The sequence below is a fragment of the Dermacentor albipictus genome, chromosome 9 (assembly GCF_038994185.2).
Source record: "Dermacentor albipictus isolate Rhodes 1998 colony chromosome 9, USDA_Dalb.pri_finalv2, whole genome shotgun sequence".
NCBI lineage: Eukaryota > Metazoa > Arthropoda > Arachnida > Ixodida > Ixodidae > Dermacentor > Dermacentor albipictus.
The window spans coordinates 10433123-10450260 of NC_091829.1; the positions used below are offsets into that span (position 1 = coordinate 10433123).

Genomic DNA, 17138 nt, shown 5'->3' on the forward strand with positions numbered 1-17138 from the left:
CTGCATGAAGCAGGGTTTTCAGGCAATCAGCTGGCAACTACCATGTATACGTATATTAAAAATTTAATGTGCGTACTGGTAGGAATGGCAAAAGCTCCCGTGTGGATAACATTCCTAACTGATGAATTTGTGGAACGCAGTTTAAACTGACAGTGTCAGGAGTCAGGGTCGAACTTGTGACATCTGCAGTTTGTGATGACGGGCATCGGGAAAGGTGAACGCAAAACACACTCACAGTCTCTGCTAATTTTTCTGTGCCGCTCGAGAGGTAAAAAATCAACAAATTTTTTGTAGTGTTGAAATTCGTTTTTCTGGCCTGCCCGATAATCGACATCTTAGAGACATCATTTGTGTCTGGAAATATCAGTCAGCGATTGTATTTACTTTCCGCATACAAACTGAAGAGCCAAAGAGCAACAATGCACACCTGTTCGGTTAGGTAATGGTATATTGCACTAGAACTTTTCATACTCAGCCTACTCAGCCAGGCGGCCATAGATGTAACGGAAGAATTTCTTACATGCACGGGTCTCAAGCTGTCACCGACCAAATCTGAACTCTTCCTCTACAGCCAGTCGAGGCAGGGCGTTAGGAACCTCGAGCCTCTAAAAACGCTGCCAGTCGAAATTACAACACGAGATGGGCACCTCATTCCGAGTGTGAACTCCATCAAAATTTTAGGACTTTTAATCAATGCCAAATGCTGTAATGCAGAAGCTCTAAACAAGCTGGGCGCTCAGGCGAAAAATATACTAAGACTCATAACTAGAATCGCAAGCAAAAGGGGGGGACTCAAGGAGGACAACCTACTCAGGGTCTTCCAAGCTTTCTTCATCAGTCACATTACTTACACGGCACCGTACCTCAAATGGAGCAAAATTGAAAAGAACAAACTCGACACGCTCATCAGGTCCGGCGTCAGAAGAATACTCGGTATTCCACAATCCGCTAGCACATTAAAACTACTTGAATTCGGAATTCACATTGCCACAGATGAAATAATTGAAGCACAGTTTATTGCACAGATCTCCAGGCTTTCGTCAACTAAGCCGGGAATCAAGATTCTTGATGAAGCTGGTCAACTCCCTATACAGGCACCGCTCAACCGACACCCCTTGTCTAAATTAGCCCGTGATGGTATGAAGGTTGAGCCCGTGCCGAGGAACATCCACCCAATATATAACGAAGGTCGCAGAAGAGCGCGGGCTAGAGCCATACTTCGACGAATCAATCTTTACGGGGCAGATGCATTCTTCGTTGACGCCGCCAAATATGGCAGCGAAGACAGGTTTGCAATCACAGTCGACGCGCGCAGAACACTTATCAGCGCCGCATCAATCTACGCTAAACACGCGAACGAGGCAGAGGAAACCGCGATAGCCATGGCTCTTCAAGCCACAAAAGGCCCGGCGTCCATTTTCTCCGACTAGCGCATGGCGGTCAGGGCTTTCTTGTCCGCTCTAGTTTGTAAACATGCAGCCGACATCGCTAACAGATGCTTTCGTATTAATATGCGAGAAGAAACTGCAGGTCATACCATAGCATGGTACCTGGCCCACATGGATGATGCAACTAACCGAGTGGGTTGCAACCCTAACGAGTGGCGTGAATTCACGAACCGCGCCCGAGCTAGCGGTCCGGCTCTCCCACAGGATTGCCCCTTCTAAGATAAACTTACAGTCTTTCACGAAATTACGTCACATTACAGACACAGCAGGAGAAAATTCCCTCCCACCAGTCCAAAACTGAACAGGGCTCAGGCTGTTACTTTCAGGCTTTTACAGACGAGATCGTACCTCACCTTGAGAGCGCTTAATTGGATAGACCCAAACTTTCCGCAGTCGTGCTCCAAATGTGGTCACGCGTGCTGCTCCTTCGACCACATGCTCTGGCTGTGCCCGTACAACGCGGGCTCCGACTTTCATAAGTCCAAGTGGGACACCTCGCTGAAGAGCTCGGATTTTCCAAACCAACTGCAGGCCGTCCAGAGGGCCCGCGACATCGCGGAGAGTCAGCATCTCCCTGTCCCGTCGTGGGTGGAGCCACCAACTTGATCGGGGAGCCTTCGGTTCCCCCGAATCAGGTTCCTCAGGACACTCTAATAAAGTTCTTGTCACTGTCACTCAGCCTAAAATTCAGATTGTCAGGCAAACCACGAAAGATTAGATTTTCATGGCATGATGGGTTTTCAAATTCACCTTCGAGGCAAAAGGCTTCTCCATCACCTGGCAACCCTTGTGCACTCACTGAACCAGCGAGTTGCCACCATATTTACAATAAAAGGTTATTTCTGTTTCTTGCTTTTTCGCTTGCTCCGTGTCTCCTGCCTCCTCCTCCACGTGGCCCTCATCTCACTCCCTACAGCACCTTGTCGAGAAGTGCATTCCCTGCCTTGCTTCTCTGTAGGATTTTCTGGAAACCGTATTATATGCTTCTTTTTTGCTAAGCTCCACTATAAGCACTATGCGTCTGCATAGAGTTCTATGGGAAAATAAATGGGAGCCAGAATAGACGGCATTATATCCGGTCCTTGCGCTATAAGCGGTTACGTCATAAGTGGTCGCAGCTGTAGTAGCTTCCAATATTTTGCTATTCGATATTTGCTTTTTAAAAAAAAATCAATCTTGTACGTTTTAAAGTGTTATGATCGATTTTTTTATGTTTAGCTTTGCCACAATACAGTTGTGTTATGCGGTGAAACATATTTGTGCAGTGAAGCATACCAAGAGTGGATGAGGGGCACTGTGGAAAGGCCAAGTATGTGTTTCTCATGTATGTGTGCACGCGCTGTCTCCGGTCGCAGTACAAACACCAAGACATTTAATAAGCGTAACTGATATGTCTAATCAGAATAAAAGCGTTGGTATGTCATTATCTTTTGTTTACGCTTCCTCTAGTCATTGCCATAGTCTACATTCTTAATTTGCATTGTTTTACTGATGTGTTCATCTCATCAACTTCCTATATGCATAAGACTGTTGCATCATGCTTTGCTGTTTATTAGCCTCTTTGTGTGTCCGACACTTGGTTAACGAATTCTTCTGTGCAAAATCTTGTCCTCATTCTTTGACAGAACATGTACAGTCAACAATTGATTTTTCGGACTCTCTAGGGAACATAAAAACATCTGAAAATTCAGGCAGTCCGAAAAAATGAATGCATGCAAAAAACGCACTTTTTTTCTCGGATCTAGAGGTAAAGGGCGAAGTACCAGGCTTCCGAAACCCTGCCAAAGCATCAGTGAAGTGTCTATAAAAATAGGCGTTCAAAAATTCTGTATGCAGCCGGCTGCCCGTTTGTTGTGTACCTGTGCATCATCGGGCAGCCGGTGTTATTGCTGCAGTGGCTTGAAGAACTTGTTGATTGTTGTTTGGACGGCGTTCTGGTTGCATGTGATCATATTCACCTCGATCTGAGCAAGGGTCATTCATGTCAGCACTGTACACTGATGAAAGAGCCAACAGTGCTCGCGTCAACTTGGCGCTTGTAGGCGGCGCAGCCATTGGCTCCTCATTTTCAACATCGGAGTCTTCTGAATCCCCCACAACCTGAAGGACTACAGTATTTCCTCGCGAGTCAGTTCTGCGCCGATACTAACCGACGGTACTGCTTTCCACGCTTCGATGCCATCGGCGAGGCCGACGAAGACGGAGTGGGGGCCATCGAAGGCAAGTGACATCAAGTTGTGAACAGTGCAGTTCGCTGACGAGCATCGAAGCACCTAGGCGTAGCGTCACAGAGCACACTTGACACAGCAGCATAACCACACACCACACTAGCCAAAACGTGGCCTGCGCAAACAAACGAGATGGCGCCACTCCGGAAACTCTGCCGAAAGCGGAAGTGCGGCGATGAACATAGCCAGCGTGGCCAGACCTAATTGGTGTGTGACGGCCAGATTCGGCTAGTTGTGGTTCAGAGCAGTGATATGCTTCGGCTGCAAGTCAATTTCCTTCGCAAGGGCGCTGCGTGAGGAGCCAAAGGACCTTTCGTCGCATCAAAATGTCCGGAAAATTGGATGGCAGGGGGTTCGAGCGTCCGAAACTTCAGATGCCCTTATACATTAATTTTATGGGGCTCGTGGCGGTGCCACAAAGACTTCCGAAATATCAGACATGTCCGAAAATTCAGTCGTTGACTGTAATTAGTTGCAACATGCAGTAGTTCCTATGCATATGAGTTTACAGCCACGTCTTTGCACAATAGCTATTTGATATTTGACTTGTAGATATCCATCCCAAGTCGCCATTCACTTCGAACTAAAAATTCACTATTAGCACATGCCTAGTTTCACATTGGTGCACGGCAACTAAGAACTTATTTCAGGAATTGTAATCATCAGCATTGTTCAAAATATATGTGCTAACGAGTGCCTTGGATTTGCCATGCTATTCATTGGAAAAAACTCTTCTTTGGGTTATGTAAATTGTTGGCTCAAGCAGGCTGTACAACAGCTTTCCTAAATATAATGCACTCAAAATTCGCAATAACGAAATCGCTGCGAAAAGCAAAAAAAAATTTCGCTTTCACAGGATATTTGACGTGAGAATGAAACTGAAAAGACAGGGAAGAGGCCTATGAAAATATAAGAGAAATTATAAATTCACTGACGATTACGAAACTCCATAATGCAAAATTTGAGCGCAGCTCTATACATGTGTTCGGGCAAACAGTCTGTCTCGTGTGACACATTACAAACAGAGCAAAGAGGGGCACGACTGCCTCGCTAACCTGGAGATTGCGAGAGGCAGTGCGTGGGTGACACGTGGGCATGATTCACAGCCGCCGCTGGAGACAGACCTCCGCTCATTCAGTGCTTTGTTTACATACAGGCGATGCGCGCTACTTTGCCGCCACACCATAGCCATCATTGCCACAAAGCCCGTCTTGTACTGCACTACGATTTTCTTCTCACGCTTTGGCCATTCTGCCTCGTGGCTCTGCTGCACCCTCCTCTTCCGCTTTACTCCTCACACTGTTCGCTATCACCGTCTTTTCATCTGCTACACTGTTCGTTCGCTCAGCTACGAGGGAAAATGCTGACACCGATGCTTGCTACCGGAACGGCTGCCTAAGAGCTGCGTAAGCATTATTGCCATAAGTCTGTAAGCATACTTTGCTGAGCCTTGCCTTGCAGCAACTTGACAGCTCTGTCGTCACAGTACAAAGTGTTCCATTGCCAAGTCATCATCGTGCTTGCTAAAAAAAAGACGACTTGAAGGCATCTGACATATCCTGCAGGTGTGTTAGATTTTGATATTTTGAGCCTCAGTGGTCCTCAGCATTGTCAGCTTCACACATGTTACTTAAGATGGCCTCGCTGGTCGTCTCCTTGTGCATAGTGCCCTCCGTGCAAGCAAACTTGTTGATGCTCAGGCCATCAAGAAATTTGTTTTCCACGGCACAATTGATGCCCATGCATTAGTCAGTGAAAACGGAACTGTGCCGGCAGCACTGTTATCAAGTGTACCTTCGGGCAAATCTTCCTCCAGTGCCACAGGGTCGGCGCATCTTGCTTGCTGAGAGGCATTGAAGCCGGCAACACTTAAAACAATTTGCAATCACAGCCGGACACGTCGCAACCCATGCGGTGGCCACCATCTCAAACGCCATGAACAAGGACACGCGAGTGGGACACTTGACCTGGAGGTTCAGCAGCAGACGCTGAATCTGCAGGCACACCTGATGCCTTGGTCGAGCAGCTACAGCACAGAAATGCAGTCTAATGGGGCAAAAACCAAGTTTTCGAGCTTCACCTCCTCTAACATTTCCATCAACCAAACTAGGCCTTATTTTTCAAAATTGTAGACAGCGAGCTGCACGCAATTTCAAATTTTTGTGCCCTTTTCAACCTTGGCACTTATTGCAGCCTTAGTGTCGAAAATTTCCACTTTGCCTAGTGATGGTGCAGCATCTTAGCAGGCTGTCAAAGCAGACAGTCCGATCAGTACATGCACAGCTGACCCATCCAAGCACCAACTCCACACACCAACTACTGCACACACCGACTGCACACAAAGCACTATGTTCGACAATGTGTCATCGGCGTCTTCACATGTGGATGTACATGTCTAATCAGCGATTATGGATCAGCGTGCTATGTAGCCAAAGCTTCTGCTCCGCTTTAGCCCATGCCATGATTGCACACAGTATCTAAATGTGCCTGCTGTAGGGTCACTTCCACTTTATTTTGTCATGTTTTCCTTCTTTTTGAAATTTATATTGCTTTCCTAGCCCAGACACTGCACAGTACTCATCCATTGCTAAAAATAAACCACTATTTTCATCATCTTAGCTGTCGCCTGTTACCAGGTAGTATGATTCACCTCAATCCGGACATTGCAGTTCTATCTTTGGTGAATAAAGGCTCAGTCTGCCTTGACAGGAACGACCCTATCTGAAGCATTCTCAACATCGATGACTGTGGTCTAGTAAATTTGGCGTGAGGGAGAGGGAAGGTCCTCCTCGACAGCTGATAGTGCGTTCTTTCGTTGAAGGTGAGCAGCGGGTCTCGGTGCTCCCCGCGACTTCGCTCGCCACGATCGCCACGGTGCGCGAGTCCTCGCGCGCGGCCATGCGCCAGCTCGTTGACGTTGGGAAAGTCAGGGTGCATGTTGGCCCACATGTGGGCCGGAAACCATTTGACAATGTGATGACCCGCGGCTTCCTCGTTGCTGAGGACGGCCGCCGCTTCCCGCGATATCAAGCCCAAGGTGAATGCTCTGGCCGTCGACCACGAATCTGTGTATACGTAAGGACATTCGGGGTCCCTCAGTACCATGGCTATTGTCACCTGCTCGGCCACTTCGGACGTTACCTCCTTGACCGATGCCGCGTTAGTGATCGTCCCATCCCAGCGTATCGAGATGGCCGCGTACCATTTGCTGCGCCCGTACTGGGCCGCGTCTACAAATGCCGCCAATCTCTGGCAGTTGGCGGTCAATTTCAGCAGTGCTCAGGCCCTCGCCCTTCGGCGCCCCTCGTTGAATTGCGGGTGGACGTTTCTCGGAAGCGATTCTACCTTGAAAGTGCCCCTGAGCATGACCTTGCGTGCATTGCACTCTGCCTATGCATTTATGCCTGGTTCTTCTAGGAAGCGTCTGCCGGCCCTGGTGGTCGACAGCCGCACAACTTGTGCCTTGGTCTGTGCTTTGATGATTTCTGCTAGCGAATTGTAGACCCCTAACCGGTTGAGCTGCTCCATGCTTGTAGCGATCAGAAGACAGCACCCTTTTGATGCTCTTGCGCATCAGTGTCTCCATCTTGGCCATGTCTCTCTTGGTCCATTTTAGCGCCGAGGCTACGTAATTTATGGGACTCATGAGGAAGGCGTGGTAAAGTCTGATGAGATTGCTTTCGCTGAGCCCTCCCTTGTGGTTGGTCACCCTGAGGATCAGCCGGAGCATGTTCTTCGTTTTGGGCGCAAGTTTCATGACCGTTTGCGTGTTACCGCCTTTAGCCTCAATTAACAACCCCAGGATTCTTAATAGTGTCCACTCTGGTGATCGGCTGGCCGGGGATTTGCCTGGGATTCGAAAATATTTCATTCTGGCGAGAATTTTGTTTCTTTGGGAGTTCGTTATCATGGGTTTTGACTGTATGGCACTTTTGTAATATAGAGGGTTGGACTTCAGAAATTACTGCCACAAGCCTATTGAAAGTAATATGTGTATGAGTGGAGTTTTATTGAGCCAAAATCTGCTTCTTGTCCTCCTTCAAAGCTTTTTGCTCTAAACTTATTTTTTATTATATTTAGGCATGAGATCATCTGCTGACTGCTTGAGGATCCCTTAGTCTTAAATAAAAGCAGGGCAGAGATACTTGAGGCAATCATAAAAACAGATTTATACACCGTGTACATAAATAAAGCAGAAGGGGAGGACAAACGCCATGTGGGGCGCCTTATCAAAGCCCGAAGCACAATATTCTGGAGTTCAAAATCCTTTTATATTGCGTTAAACAAATGCATATTGCATTTAAAGACAGCCTTAAAAAAGAAATGTTTCTTTCAAGTGCTCCAATATTCTTGATTCATAACATGCAGGCTCCTGCAAATTTCAGTAGTGTCAGGCAATGCTTTGATCAATGGCACTTCATCATCACTCTTCCAATTATATCCTGAGAATATTCTGATAATTTAACATCCGAAATTAGCTAAGATTCACTCAGAAATACTGCATAGCAGCATAGCAGATAGCCATATTTAGTATTACAGTGGACTTCCTTTGAGTTGATTTTTCAGTTAATTCAATCCCGACCGAAGGTTCTGGCCGGCACCATGCATTTCTATGGGCCCGGACTTTCGTTATTTCTAACCTAAAATTTGCCTCCGCAAGATAACTTGAACTTCACCAGCCAGCACACATGTGCCTGATCCTATTGTGACCCCAGCTGCGGCCCCTTTATTAGCGGCATCTGTCTCGGTGGTTAGGGGACAGTGAATATACCATATTTACTCGAATGTAGCCAGCCCCAATTCTAAGCCGACCCACCGAATGTCTGCAGTCGGAAAAAATATAACAACTTCCTCGAATGTAGGCCAAACACAAAAAAGTAAGGACAGCGTTCACAAGAGAACAGCAGTTATTTAATAGTATGAACATGCCGAGCTCGCTTTATGTCGTCACCACCGTTAGCCATGTCCCTATTTGCAACTTTCAGGTATGGTGGTGCTGCCACACAGCAACTGCTGAAAGCAGGTAGAACGAATACTTGCCTGGTGAAAACGTGCTGGCTGTGCTTTGGCATCATTGTCCTTCATAACTTCTTCCGCGTGCGGAAAGGGAATTGTGAAGGATTTTGCTGAAACATCACCGTTGAACATTAGGGTTTCAAAAATGGGAACGAAGTACCACAGCAATTGCATGTGCTCTATGCTGAAAACGCACCATAACAGGTGTCGTAAGCTGTCATAGTTTTCCTTCGAACAAATGACAAAGAGCCAATGGGCTGTGAACCGGTGCATCGGAAAGCCTGTTTTGGCACGCAAAACACCTGAATTCACCTTACTCGATCACCCGTTAGACAGTCTTGCATTCATATATGTGTAACCAGGGTATCTGCGAAAGAAGAATGTTCGTATTCTTTGTTTGTATAATTGAGACTCCTTAAGGTCGTTGTTGAGGAGAACCATTCGCGAACAAAGAATCCTGTACCGATCGGCCTCTATCACGATGGGAAGTGCCCCGTCTGATCGGTGTTGTACGGGCACTTACGATCGCGATCTAGCTCGATTGAGATCAAATTTGTCGATTGCGACTGGCTAATTTGCGAAAGCTGTAGAAGGGAACTACTTGGGATATAAATTAGATTCCAGTTGGGCTCGACGGCAATCGAAAGTGAAGCGCTTGGCTCAAGGTCTCAGTAATTTTTTCTGATGTATTGAATATGAGGCAGTGCATTCGTGACCCGTAGCGGCTTATAAGTGTAACGTTATGCACTCAGGCTTGAGCTGCTTCCGGAGCGGTAAGTGCAATGCTATGCAAAATGATTCTATGGTGGGCCAGCGGCGGCAACCAGAGACCAAAACAACACAGGCAATGATGACTATGCGCAGGTGACCACCGGATCGACAGCCATTTTGGATAAGTGGTGGTGCCCGCTACACTTGGTGAAAGTTGCGAATAGCCCAGACCACACGTACACTTGTGGACATGCACCCATGTATGCACAGACAGTGCGGCATAGCACGCGTCCGAATGCGGCTGAACAGCTTCTCTCCATTATTATGCGCTTATCTTCCTTATCGCTGTCATCTCCTCGTTGCAGCACACGCAAAAGCCTCTGTAGTTGCCCCTTTCAACAACAGACGTTCTTCTCATCGATGCTGAAGCCCCGCCTGGCTTACTATGCCTCTGTGGCTAGGTCAACTTTTCGTTTGAAAGCAGCACTATAATGTGCCGTTATGGTAATGTCACACTGCACGCCAATACCATAGAACTAGCTCCGATACGAAAAAGGTCAAAGCGACATCGCTTCTGTACTTCAGTTGGCTACTGGTCCGGCTAGTAGCGGCTACAATTCTGACTTTTCTAGATGACATTAGTTATGGACCATGTTTATCATTTTCAGCTACAAACAGTTGCGTTTCTTGAAATCCTTGAACCTAAGCGGACCCTAGAGTTTTGTATATGATTATTTTGAAAAAAACTATCTGCCTAGATTAGAATAAATGTGGTATTTAGCACACATCGTCCCCCATCGAAGGCGCCTGTTTTTGACCTGCCCTAGGAAGATTTTCAAGCAATAACCGTATCTCACAATGTGTTATTATGGTATTTTCCCACTTCTAATGCATGCTTTTCTTTCTTTCATAAAAATAGTGCCCAAAATTGCTTGCACAGTGCAATCAAATACAGTCAAATGTATTTCGGCAAAGCTGACTTTAGGAAACCAGCCGCCATTGTGCAACGAACAGGCTCATTTTTCTTGCTAGAAAATCAAGTGCGTGTTGATTTCTAATTTGTTTAGGAGCTTTAATGTTATTTCTTTGTTGGTTTACTGTTATACTTTAGATGCATAAAAACTGAGTGTTCATTTGATTTTGGGGCACGTTAGAATCGTACAAATGCTTTCAAATGACTGCAAAATTTGGCTGAGATGTTCACAGCAGTGTATGGTATCCATAGATTGTGTTTTTTCATAAAGCCCAAAGAGTGGTTCAGGACCTCGTTAATTGAAGGCTGACCGTGACCCTGGGTGTGTCTTGCAGCATCACCAAATGCCCGAACAGCAGCGATCTATTACTTCCTGTCTGCTTTGTTGGTGCTGCTCCTGTGCCTTGACTCCTACTTTGCCCTGCCCCTGCTGGTAAGAAAGTTTCTGCACCTTTTTGTAGTTTTTAGTGCGAGACAGAAGCCAACACACCAGGCAACTCTGCTGGTTTAAGTGACAAAATGAGTCTGAGTGTACCCTCTGTTGTGCAATGATTATGCTTGCTCATTGGCCCAGAATTTTTGGTCAAGCAGGAGGGTTCACCTTCCTCAGTGTCAAATTCAATTTAAAAAAAAGGACGATGTAATTTTTCATTTTCTACTGATAGGTTCGCATTTTGCCCTGGTAATAAATGAGGCTATTGTTGCATGATAAGAAATTACAAATAGCATTTCAGCGGAGGTGGAATGCAAAGGCAGTTGTGTATCATGCTTTGACTGCATCAAAGATTTCTGCATTTATTGTTATTTTTTCCCACCTTACATCAATCAACAGAAATTGAGCTTTGTTGTAATTGGGAATGAAGACAGGTGGTCCTTTCATTGTGCAGTGGTCTCATGTTCTGGGGATAGTTAATTTAGCTACTGATAATTTATTTAGCAGTCATATTTGCAATGTTTTGTAATTTGGCTGCACTGTTAGCTTCATCTTGAGCCACAGTCTAATTCACGAACAGTATTACAGTGGAGCCTTGTTAATACATAACGAACTCAACCAACTAACCATAGGGTTAATATTGCTGTAACCAAGTCTAAAACACCTTAAACATTTAAAGAAAACAATGTGTTCATGATTATGTTCCTGCCAAAAATTTACAACAGCACCAAAGTAGAACACACTTCGTTTGTGCTATATTAGCTCTGTGCCACCAGGTGGCTGCACTGTGCAAGCCGTTCATGTTTGCATTTACATGACTACCGGACACGCTAGAACTCTTCACTGTGGTAGTAAACCTCTGGCGGGAAGTGACTGCCGTAAGTTTACAGATACCGGCACCGATTGGATACTGACAACCTGATGCGCTGCAGCCACTCCACTCTAATGTTGCCTTGCAGAGGGACACAATGTCGCAATTTGCCATGTCGCCAATCGCTAGATTTGCAGCCCACAACGCAAGAAGGGCAATTCATGGTGCTCGTGAAAACTGAAGACCAACATTGACCGTGCAGCTCGCATCAACCCAGAGAATGTGTTAACACAAGCAGATGATACTTGCTGTGCTCGCAGTGCTTGGTGTAGTGATGAATTGTCATTGTGTAATTTCTTTGGTACCTTTTAAAGGAAAGTTTTTTTTGCCTTTTCCTTCGACTTTCCCACTGCTGCTGCTGCTGTCTGGAACACCACGTTGGGGAGGGAATGGTGGGGTTAGAGCTTGTGTATACATGTCAGGAGCGTGGCATAGAAGAAAAGAGATGTAAGGAACTCATTTGAACCGCACCGTGTTGAATGTACACTGCCCCCTGAAGCTCCCGGGTTGTCGCCACATTAGCCTCTTGACACTTGTAATTATCCGTGACCCCCCACAACATTCCTACCAACGTGCAAGTCCAGATGTAGGCCAAATAGAACGGAAGAAATGAGGGGAGAGAAGGCAAAGAATGGGTAGAACCGACGCAGTCACGAAATGAGTGAATAACAGTCAGGCCACTCTCCACCCGCAGTTCCCATACAAATACAGGGGGGTGGGCGGGGATAGGGAAAAGGCGACATGACAAGGCAAGAAAATGCTGGATAAACTTGAGTTCAAGGTATCGTGCAGTGTGTTTCTGCTTATTGTGAAGAATAATACCATGCAAATATATGTAGCGGACAACCTATGCAGAGCATGCAGAAGCAGAGCCGAATTAAAGCGCACTGCAGGGTCCGTGTGACACAACGGAAGTGGTTGCACATCAAATCAACACTTCCGTGCCCGCCGCAATAGCTTTGTGGCTATGGCATTGCTCTAGGTAAGAAATTTGATCCCAAACGAGGCAGCCACATTTCGACGGGCAAAATAAAAAACGCTCACGCACTCTGATTTAGGGACATGTTAAAGAATATCACATTGCCAAAGTTAATCTGGAGTGTGCCACTACGGCCTGCTTCATAATTGGATTGTGGTTTGGCACGTACAGCCCCATAATCCAATGTCCACATCTAATATAGCACATCGCCAGTGGCGTAGCTAGGTCGTCTGGCACCCGGGGCCCTTAGCTCTTCTGTCACCCCCCCCCCCCCCCCCCATGTGTTGTCAAGGAAGGCGAGCATATCGACAATTTTCGGGTGTCTTCAGTCGTATATGACACACCCCCCCCTACTGGCCCCGTGCACCCGGGGCCCACGGCCCCCCGGCCCCCCCTGTTGCTACGCCACTGCACATCGCCACGATGCGATGTGCTGTAAAGCAATGGCAGTGCTCAACCTTCCGAGTTTGTGAAATATGGCGCACAGCAACGCCTCAAGCAAGCACCTTTCCCTTTCTGTTTTGTGTACTACGTAGACAAACAGCAGTGGTGCACGCAAACTAATGTTTATCATCAAGTCGCTACTCTCGTGTTAGACAAAACATTGAAGAAATTAAAAATTTGAGATGCCGGCGCTCAACTATGGGCTGTCCAGAGGGCCCACGATGCGGCGGTCGGGCAAGGCCTGACTGTCCCAACGTGGGAGCGGCCCGCAGCGCGCTGAGTCGCGTACCTCAGGACCTTATTAAAGTTTTGCATCCATCCATCCATCCATCCAGATCGACATCACTGCTAATTATCATCAATCAAAGCAAACAGCACAGAAAACTGTGCTTACATCGATTCCCACAGTGCGAAAGATCTGCATTATTTTTTTATAGAAACATGTTAACCAGCATTTCAACTATTACAAACATTTATTCAGCATAAAGTTGGAAAAATTATCATTGGCGCAACCTGGGTAGCCAATCCGATGGCTTGCCTAGCTGACGTCAATTGGGCTAACTGCATCAATTGTGAGGGGGGGCGGCTGAAAACTTGGGAGCGGCGCGGCTGCAGTCGGTAGCGATGCACATTTTTAAAACCGTATAATATTACACCTCTTAGGTTTTGTGCTTAAATGTTTCTTAATGATCAGAATGACCTATCCTAATGACTCAGTACGTTTGTACAACATCAATACAATAATTTTGAAATCCCTTTAAGCGGGTACATAATAACGTTTGACTGTACACTACTTTCTTAGAATGCTAGGTGAACAGGAAGCAGATTCACCTTGCAGATCTAGCAGTACAGAAATTTAAGAACCTTTCTATCCGGGGCTTATAAGGTTCTTGAACTTTGTGCAGCGCTGCTACAGGCATCACCAGCGGCTGGCTGCCATGGCTTCTGCTCCCAGCAACAGATCACCTCGCTCTCGCAGGCCTCCCTATTGGCTTGTATTCAAACAGGTAGGCCATGGTTTTTTTTTTCCATTGTGTAATAATGTGTCGAGCTCATGGGACCGACCATAACTCGTGACGAAATAGCAAACTGCGGCCGCAGTTCTTCAGACGAGCAAATGCGACCGTTTATTCAGCACCCAGAAATGTCTCAAACAATAGGTCTGGCTCGTGTGCTTGCACCAGTTTGTGTACCTGAGGAGTTCGTCTTTGAGAATAAACAACACAAAACAAAATGCAAGACAACACTCATTTCTTCACGCTATCATGCAGACTGACAGGCTGCCCATAAATTTGAGTCTTGCATTGCACCATATGCTTGCTTTTTGTTCTCTTGACTTCAGTTATTCTTGTGCTGATCATGTATTTTGATGTTGAGCTTGTTACAGTCAATGTGAAATACAGTCTGGTGGCACGGTGCCTGAAAAAAAAAATATACATGTGTATTTTTTTAAAAGAGAAGAGTGGTAGTGGGGATGCATATGTTTGCAATGCCATCTCCAACAACCGTCTGCATATCCCGAAATCTGGCTCCACCACATTGCTGATTGGTTCATCAGCTTTGTGGCTCTGGTCATGGAGTTGATAAATAAGAGCAAGGGCTGACCTAAAACAGCCATTTTTCTATCTATGCGACCATTTGAAGCTATAGTTTATCATACTAGCTCTCAGATTTGTCGTTGTGAACTTGATTGAATTTTCTGCAACGTAATCACAACCATGTCTCTTGCATTTCAGGTGTGGCCACAGTGCCTTAATGTGTTCCTGATATTCTTTGTCACACTGGCTGCATTTCCTGCAGTCTCGTCAGACATCAAGCGCATTGATAAAGAATTTCCTTTAGATGGTAAGTGGATTTTGTTAGACAGTGCATATTACAGTGACCCAGGCAGTAAAATAAAGATGGCGTTTAAGAGGATGTTTTGCTACGTGTAGCAGCGAGGTCATTCTGCGTCAAAGGTACACCTTTAGTGAATAGTGGATATTTTAGCAGATTTCACATAAATATTTTTTTGGCTAGTTTCTAGATGCCCTTTGCAGGCTTTGAATTTATTATTGTCACTTCAGCAGAGCGGCAGTAGTTATTTGAAGTTCCTGTTTTTAATAATATAGAAATGCGTTGAGATAACTATTGACTCAACTCCACCAAGACATTTGTTTATTGTAAAACATTGAGAACGTATTTAAAAAAGTATTCTATAAGCATTTTGCCATTGACATAAGTAAGTGTGTCTACCAGCCGAGAAAACCGAGCCGAGTTCTCAGGGATTTTGAATAGTCTGGAAAGAAGCCCTACTGTTGGCTTACGTAAAAGAGGAATAGCGTTTGACACCGTGTCATGGGCTGGAGGAGTGGCCATTGTATAGGCAACAATCGATTTTCTGAACGCCTGATCTTTAGGAAATGCCCGATAATGCAGACGGCTTCGCGGCACCACCATGTGCCCCATAGAGTCAATATGTAAGAATGTCTGTAATTTCAGACGCAAGAACCCTTTGCTGTCCGATTTTTTGGAGATGTTGCCACGATCGCAGGTCCGAAACGGTATTAATTAAAGCCAACACTGCCGTTTTGATTGTCTCGCTATTTCGAACCAGTGCTCTCGTACGCCGTAGCCACCACTGCAGAAACGCAAGGTTTAGGTGCTTTGACATTCGCTATTAAGGTTCTTGCCGTTCGGTGCCGTGTTTTTCATTGAAAGAATTCGCCGCTGTCAGTATTGGCACCGACTCTGTCTAATCCTTGCGATTGGCTTCGAAGCTTCGAAAGCTTGGCACGTTGCATAATGCCGGTTCTTGAAATGCAGCTTTGCCTGAGCACAGCAATGTCACGCGGTGAAGCGCACATACAGTATTGAGGTGAAGCTTAAGGGGGGACGCGGGGATCAGATCGCGAAAATCGCAAGAAAGATCGATTTTTGGCAACGACGCGTTTCGGTATCTGCAATACCTAATCTACATTGTATCAAAATGGTTTGACTGAAAACGCACTAAAAGTGCCCGAAAAAAATTTATTTATCAGTGCGTAGGGCGAGAAAACAGCTTTCAATCGCGCAGAATCACCGCGGTTCACGTAGCCCTAACTCGTCTTTCCCGCCACTGAACGCCGCCATCTTGGTATCGTACGTAACCTCGAAGTTTCGCCATTCCGTTTCTGAATTCTACAGTCGTCGCCATCTTGTAACAAACACAGAAACACAAAAGACGCGCGGGTCTGCTAGAGGTGGTCACACAGGCCCTGCGATGAAAGCGGGCCTCCGATTGGTTGCCGTAGTGAAAGGCATCTCGCCATTGGTTGCTGCTGCAGCAGCGGGCAAGCTGGCAACCAAAGCGGACCGCAGTTGTCTGCTTTGAAAACCACGCTGGCGTCTTTCTTCGTTTGACACTTGCAGAATTCGGATTTATGAAAACTCCCAAGTCAGTGATGGATCGTCGCTCGTTCGAAAAGAACTTTTAAATGAAGCATGCCTTCGGAAACGGAAGCGCAAGCCTCCTACGGCGAGAAAAAGATGGCGGCCAGCGGGAGAAGCGGAGAACCCGACTGAACAAGCGGATAACGTGCCGCTTTATCTTGCACCGTGCGATTCCAGCAGCGAAGTCGACAATCGCCCTGTGACATCGATACTGATAACCAAGCCACCGGAAGACGTGCCAACGGAGGCTCTCGCACCTGTGCGTACGGCGGCGCGAGTCGGCAACCGAGATCGCGTTGTTGGAGGCGACGTGGGTCGAAGGTCTCCATCGCCGGCAGAGACGGTGTGCGTTTCCGATGCATTGTGCGACAGGGACACGCAGCCTGCGAGTGAGCCCCAACCGTCGACGAGCTACATACTGTATGGTGTTTCAAGGCTCACCAGACGAATTGTCGCACGATTCAGACGCGCCTCGAGCCGCGTTTCGTGTCAGCGGTGACTGCAGAAGCGCAGGCATGCAGCGTTCGCGACTCCCTTCGCGCAGTGTCCGCGACTGAGCGGAAGCAGCAATGCCAAGAACAAATTTCGGCCTCTTGTGACTGTGAGTTCATTATTATGCCTGTT

General features: G+C 46.6%; 1 protein-coding gene across 4 annotated transcripts in view; it reads left to right on the plus strand.

Annotated features, from left to right (window-relative positions):
- Ent2 (Equilibrative nucleoside transporter 2) overlaps window positions 1–17138 on the plus strand; it is a 125178-nt gene that overhangs the window by 101562 nt on the left and 6478 nt on the right. For all 4 annotated transcript variants that reach the window (XM_065443348.2, XM_065443350.2, XM_065443347.2 and 1 more), the window contains 3 exons: window positions 10712–10809; window positions 14009–14110; window positions 14840–14948. In XM_065443348.2, coding sequence (XP_065299420.1) covers window positions 10712–10809; window positions 14009–14110; window positions 14840–14948 — 309 coding nt within the window. The remainder of the gene's footprint in view (window positions 1–10711; window positions 10810–14008; window positions 14111–14839; window positions 14949–17138) is intronic.